The 7,493-nt window shown below is 29.9% G+C and overlaps 1 protein-coding gene across 1 annotated transcript; it reads right to left on the bottom strand.

The window, feature by feature from the left end:
• Positions 1-323: 323 nt before the first annotated feature.
• Positions 324-1,955, bottom strand: LOC145104970 (salutaridine reductase-like). Its single transcript, XM_079042121.1, has 5 exons — positions 1,829-1,955; positions 1,493-1,736; positions 1,239-1,304; positions 877-1,065; positions 324-798 (listed from the first exon to the last, which is right to left on the bottom strand). Exons 1-5 carry the CDS (start codon positions 1,840-1,842, stop codon positions 421-423), a joined length of 891 nt encoding a protein of 296 aa, XP_078898247.1. The 5' UTR covers positions 1,843-1,955; the 3' UTR covers positions 324-420.
• Between the last annotated feature and the right edge of the window lie 5,538 nt (positions 1,956-7,493).

Here is a 7,493-nt window from a genome sequence, read left to right as displayed (position 1 = left end):
GGAAATTCATATTAAGAAACATCAAACTTACGGTGAAATTGATTGCATTACATTTTTTCACAGCGGTGGAACAAGTGTTAGCAAATGGTTTCTAGTTCAGCGGTATCCGATGGTTCATTTTCTCCTTTAAGGTTGAGGGTTCAAGTCCCGTTGTGGACATATGTGAAATTAAGGTGTAATTTAGGTAGGAATAGACTAGATTTGCCGTTAAAAAAAAAGTGGAACAAGTGTTAATAGTTTATGTACTTCTGTTTGTATAAAAATTTGTTCCCGGGATGCTCGTTGAAATATTGCGAGTAGGCTTCCACTTAATTCGTTTACCGTTTTAAAAAAAACATCTTATTATGACAGAGTAACAAAAGCACATTTATATTCATATTATTATTAGTAGTAGTAGTACATTGCCCAATTATTTATAGATTAGAACGGGGCTATTTCCATTTGTTGGAAATAAACACCGGAAGGGCCATCGTCCGGCAACAAAGCAACCATTACAGGAGCTCTAGCACCCTCTTCTACTTTGAGGAATCCTGTATGAATTGTCATATCTGTTTCAACATAACCAGGATGCACACAATTAATAATAAAATTAGGAAATTTTTTCGCCAAAACCCGTGTGTAAGCATTAACCACTACTTTCGAGACTTTATAAGCAGAAACTGTTAAAGGCCACCCATTCTCCTGCAACTTAGAGGCCTTAAAGTCCCTCAAAAACCACTCGATAATCTCTTCAATCCTCTCTTCACTTACATTTTGCATATCTCGTAGCTCTTCTTTCAACTTCTCATTGTGAAGATACTGAAAAACAGGAAGATTAAAGTTGAACTTTTTCTGTTTTCTAATATATGGTTTTTAACGTAGTTACTGATTACTTACACTTAGCTCTCCGTAAGTGGAGGTAACATTGACGATTCTTGGTGAATTGGAGAGCTGGAGAAGTGGTATAAGTGCTTCCGTTACACTTTTAGTTGCAAAGTAATTTGTTTGCAAACACTCTTCACCTAGTTCGTATGGTTCCTCAATGACTTCCGCAAGAAGATGCGCATTCTCATCGAGCACTTGCACCTAATCAAAGAATACATATAATATTGTTCATAATTTGTAGATTAAAACTGAAAGCTTTTTAGATTCAAAATTTTACGTTTAGGTAGTTGATACATGTATCATAATCACTTCTCTAATGAGTCGAATGACTGCCATATATGAAGAAGGACTTGCATGCATAGAAAATTACTTACAAATCCAGCACCGGCTTTGAATTCTTTTTCATGCATAATAATTCCAATTAATGCTGCATTATTGATCTGCACATGACGTTTAGATTTTCTTGAATCGCAAAAAATCAATAATTTAAGCAGAATCACACTGAAATTAACTGTACTATTTTACCTTGAAATTGACTTTGAATTGTAAATGTCATTTTATTCTATTTTAAACATGGTGAGACAAGAAGAAAGCAAGTTAAACTACATGGCTATGATATTTTCCTTACCAAGATATCAAGTTTTTTGAAATCGGTTTCAATGAATTTAGCTAAACGTTCGATGCTTCGTGGATCATTGATATCAAGTTGATGGAAGACAATATTTGGAAGGCCAGAATCATGGAGTTTCTTGACAGCTTCTATCCCTCGACTCTCGTTCCTAGCTGTTAATATAACTTCAATTCCATTTACAGCAAGCTGACGACATATTTCGAATCCAATTCCTTTGTTTCCTCCCGTAACAACTGCACATCTGAAATTTTAAACATAAAAACTGAATTAATTTTGCATTTAGATCTTATGAATTGGTAACAAGATAACATTTGATGAAGAGATGAGATATACCGTTTCTTTTCCATTGGCTCATATGAATTGGGTTAGGGATAAGAAAACGAAACCAACCTCTTTTATAATGCATCAAATATCAATAACCGATTTTTCATTAAAAAATATATTTTTAGTATTATTTGAGTTATACTTATACATATCGTTTTTTTAGCCAGAACACATAAAACAGATGATACCCGGCCCATTCGGTTTAATTTTCTTCACGTAATCACGTCTGTTTCAATCTCTGTAGTATTGATAATTGATTGTATTTAACTCATCGGATATATAAATTCATTACACATACTGACATACAAACTTCATGTGTTATATATATCAAGGTCAGACTCTATATAAAAAACATAACTAGTCAACTTTTTTTTTTTGAAACCTGTATTATCATAATCAAACTTTAAGAGCTTATAAATACATTTGTAATCAAATTAAAGAACAATATAAAATAAGAAACCAGTTACCTATCTCTGTTCTAATATCCCTATTCTAATAAAAGAATAGTTTTATTCTCCTTTTGTCATGTGTCATCCTATTAGGACTTCTAATTAATATCATGCCACTTGTCAACCTATTGATTCTCCATTTTAAATTTTAAATTTTAAATTTCTCACTCTAATTACATTAAATTAATAACATTAGAATAAAAATTAAAATTAAATTAATACAAACTATAAGGTAATATAATTACACGTATTTATTTAAATCAACGATTATAATTTTATATAACTAAAAGAATGTCTTAGTTAATAATTTATTTAAAGTAATTGATTAATAATTTTGAATTTTATTATGAAAGTTTAATTAATTTTGTAACCGTGGTTCCCACGGGTAATAAACTAGTACAATAATATATATTTAAATTAACGGCAACAACTAACCAAGCAAAAGAGTAGACATTAAGTAATTATGGAAACTTTTCTATATTTGGTAAAAACATTTTTATTTTATTTTATTTTTTTGAATGGGCAAATCTAATATGCTCTAAGCTAACACATAATTCCACATATGTTTACTACGGGACTTGAACCATCGATCTCAAAAAATAAAGGTTCCACCTAATACTACTGTTGAAACACTTTGATGGTAAAAAAAAACATTTTTGTTCATACATATTTATCAAACACATTTGGTCATTGATCTCTTTGTATATCTTTTTTATGGGGTCTATTTGTTCGTACACATGAGGTCAAACATTGCTTTACAACATGACTGCCAACATTTATATTTCCCTATCTCATCTCAATGAGATATTCTAGATGTATGTCATTGTTGTTGTATAATGTTTTTACTTTGATGTATTTTACAAAATATAGGGTCAACCTGTTAATTTTGAAAGCCCTGTATAAAGAGTTAAAATGGGCCATAATATTTAATTCGGGCTTTGCCTCGGACCGTTTTTTGTGTTTTTTATGAAAAAATATAAAAGTTTTGACTGTAACGACCAAAAGTATCAAAATGGCTAAAGAATTAAAGGGGTTGGAATTAGCAAGTTTTTCGAAAAGAGACCAAAGTTGTCAATTCCTTAAAGTGTTGTGGCCAAACTTTGAATATTAAAAGGTTCCTAAAAAATGTAAATTTATTTATTCCACTGACCAAAAGTGTCAAAACGGCTAAAAAATGAGGGACAAAGTTGGCAAAAAAAACATGCAAGTTCACTATTAGTAAGGGAACATTCTTATATATATATATATATATATATATATATATATATATATATATATAGGGTTGAGATCCGTTGAGAACTCATAGTTTCCCGAGAACCTGAGAACTAAAGGTGAAGCGTTAGATCAAAATTAATTCATTAAGGGCATGATCATCATCTTACTGATATAATTTAATGTTTAATTTCTTTTTCTTATTGGAAATATTAATAAAAAGTTCTAAAAATTAACATAATAAATCAAATTTCGGATTTAAAAAAAAATAATAATTTTCGATTTTTTTTTAAAATGGAGATTTTTTTATTTTTTAATTGAAAAAAAAATATTTTTTAAAAAACTGCAATTTAAAAAAAAACTGCATTTAAAAAAAAACTGTATTTTTTTCAAAAACAAAATTGCAATTTTTTCAAAAAAACTGTAATTTTCTTAAAAAAAAATTGTATCTAAAAAAAAACTGTAATTTTTTCAAAAAAGCTGCAATTTTTTTTAAAAAGTAAATTTTTAAAAATCAATAAATTAAAAAAAAAAAACTGGAATATTTAAAAAAAAAAAAAAACTCTAATTTTTTTAACAAAAAAATCAACGTTTTATATATATATATATATATATATATATATATATATATATATATATATATATATTTCAAGTACATATATATCTTTCTTATACTATAATATTCGTAAGTAAACATATAAAAAATCCATTTATATTTAATAATATATAAACACAATAATACGAGTATTTTATTCGATACAAAATAAAATATAAAAAAAACAAAAAATACAACAAAATTTCAAAGCGTTTGTATGTCTTCGTGTTCCATATTTTCTTTAATTTATCACTTTTCATCTCTTCAATGTTTTCCACAAATTCTTCCAAATCTACAAGAAAAAAAAATGATTAATGCAAGAAAACTCACAAAAATACATGTGTGCATATAGACGTAATTTATATGTGGTTCACTAATGATTTATATGCAAATCACATGTAATTCATATGAAATTTACTTGTGAGTTACATGTGGTTAGCATGCGAATTACATGTGAATCACATGTAATTCATATGTGATTCACTTGTGATTTACTGTGAATTACATGTGAATCACATGTAATTCATATGTGAATCACTTGTGAATTACATGTGATTTATATGTAAATTACATATGTATCACATGTAACTCATATGTGATTCACTTATGATTTACATGTGAATTACATGTGATTTACATGTGAATCACATGTAATTCATATGTGAATCACTTGTGATTTACTTGTGAATCACATATGATTCACTTGTGATTAAATGTGAATCACATGTAATTGATATGTGATTCACTTGTGATATATTGCTAAAATGAAACAAATTAAAATAAACTATATGGTTAGAAAAAATAAATAATTAATATGATTTACATGTGATTCACATGTAAATCACAAGTGATTTATGAAGCTTAATATAAAAGCAATTAAAATAAACTATATGGTTAGAAAAAAAATAATTAATTCACATGATTTACATGTGATTCACATGTAAATCACAAATAATTCACATTCAGTTGTGAATCACAAGTGATTCACATGTAAATCTCTTTATTCATCATCATTTTTCTATATAAAATTTTTGATATTATGTGAGAATTACCTGAAATCCAACAAATCTGCAATTGTAGAAAGCTCTCACGACTATAGCTTGATAGGAACCTGAATGGAAAAATTTGAATGATATTTGTGACACATCACACATACATTCAATGAATCTGTTTGTAGTTTCTACTCTTGAAGAATGGAAACCCCCCCCCCCCCAAATCATGAGATTATAAGTGTATCTTGAAGGAATAGATCTTTCTTGAAATGAGGCCTTGACACCTGTCACCAAGAGTAGGGTTTCAAACAATTTTGCAAAAAAAAAGTTATTTTTAACTTTTTATAATAATCTTTAGCTGGTTTTAAGGTTTACTTGGTAAAAGAATGGGCTTTGTCTTTCAACAGCTAAAACAAAATCATATTTGGAAAAGCTTTGAGTTCCTCCATTATATAAATTTTCTGAAAATTCACTTGAGGAAGCACGTGACATGTCATACTCATAGGGTTCATTAGGGTATAATTTGTTCCATGTTTCTTCTGCTTCCTTTCTTGATGTTCTTTGATTAATAGAAGAGACAACATTAGAGTTGTCAAGAATACTTCCATAGAATTTTTTCATAATCTGATTTGTATCTAACCTGTAAAAAAATATATCAAGAACATAAAGTTTTTTACAGAAATTATCATTGGAAAAATGAGTATTTGTTTCATAATCATATACCAGATTAAGTCCGTGACAATGCCAAATCCATTCACAATCAAGAGGAACAACTAAAGGTCCTTCAGTGATTTAAGACTCTGAATGTTTAGCAAGCAATGGAAGCCAACATGCATTGTACCTGAAGTTAGTTTTTTTTTCATTAAATTATAAGATTTTGTTACTAAAAAAGTAATAATCAGTTGAGTTACCTATAGATTGCCCATTGCAATGTCTGGCCTTGATAAAGCCAACAGTTTCTGTCTACAACTGCAAGAAATTGCAGCTAAAGCTTAGCACAGTCAAAAGATCTTCACTGATAAAGATACTATGTGCTGCATTCCATTCAGACTCCTGTTCTGTGTCCATTTTGATACACACCTAGAAATCAAGATGAATACAAGTAAGAAATCTATTGATTTTTTTCAATATAAGATGAGTGTTGCTACCAATGTGAAAAACTCTAAAAGAGCCCCACCAAATCCAAAAATAGGCCTGTAACTACAATTAAGATAAGAACAGATCAAAATTATCTTACAAACCACTTTTTCTGTACTTATGACATAAAGCATGACTTAACAGAGAAAGTAAATGTGGATTTCCAAGTTAACCTCTAATAGTTAACAAATATTTCCCTAATTTGGCATTGTAGCATCATCTTTAGTGATAGCTGGTCAACAAAATCTTGCCAATCATTTGGTTTGGAAATATCCTCAGGTGGCAGGTCACAAGAACCATAGTCAATGGGATGAAATTACCAATACAGAAGCACAATTAACAAAGGTAAATGGTGAAAACATTCTTTGAAGCATTTCAACAAACACGTTGTGTGCTAAAAACAAACAAAAGATATTTTCCAACTCTGAACGGTTGAAAATCCCTCAAGGTGAAGGAAACTAATACAATATTCAAGATTAGAGAAAGAAAATAGAAAACAAGCAACGGTAGTTACAAATATGAGAATAAATGAAGAACACTTATCCTTTTCTCCTTCTGTTATCTAATCAGTAGTTGGCGCAACGACAGGGGAAGAAGAGAGATCTCGATCGTAATGGAGTAGTTCGATGATGATAGAGAAACAAGGGAGAACGGATGTGCAATAATGGCGGACAAACCGATTCAAATTCAAAGCATCTTCAGTGGTGTTTTTTCTATGAAGAACGTGAGATCAAGGAGTGTGGCGGTCGACAGAGGTAGAGGTGGCCGGTGAAGGGAGGAGGGAGGCGATCGACGACGGATGATGGAGGAGGTTGGAGGCTATTCGACGGAGGTGAGGCGTCGGAGGATGGATCGTAGGTTTGAGCGAGAGAGGAAAACGGGTAGGATAGAGAGAGAAATGAAAATTTATTTTATCAGATATTAGATTTAATAAATCATTTAATTATACTTTTATTCCTATAATACCCCTGAATGAATTAATTAAGATACCCCTCCTTCTTTTTTTGTCTACTTATTTACAAAAACGCCACCTTGCATCTCGACCCTTCCTTTTTTTGATCCAACATTCCACCTTTAGTTCTCGGGTTCTCGGGAAACTTTGAGTTCTCAAATGATCCTTCCTCTCTCTCTCTCTGTATATATATATATATATATATATATATATATATATATATATAGAGAGAGAGAGAGAGAGAGAGAGAGCTAGGTTTAGATATTCTAACTAATTATTGTGTGAATGTATGGTTGATTGTGGACCAATCAAAATTTAAAAAATAAATAAATAATCA

Source organism: Lactuca virosa, chromosome 4 (assembly GCF_052849685.1).
Source record: "Lactuca virosa cultivar CGN04683 chromosome 4, Lactuca_virosa_CGN04683_v6, whole genome shotgun sequence".
NCBI lineage: Eukaryota > Viridiplantae > Streptophyta > Magnoliopsida > Asterales > Asteraceae > Lactuca > Lactuca virosa.
Note: the sequence above shows the minus strand (reverse complement) of the source record. Positions and strands in the feature narration are given on the sequence as shown.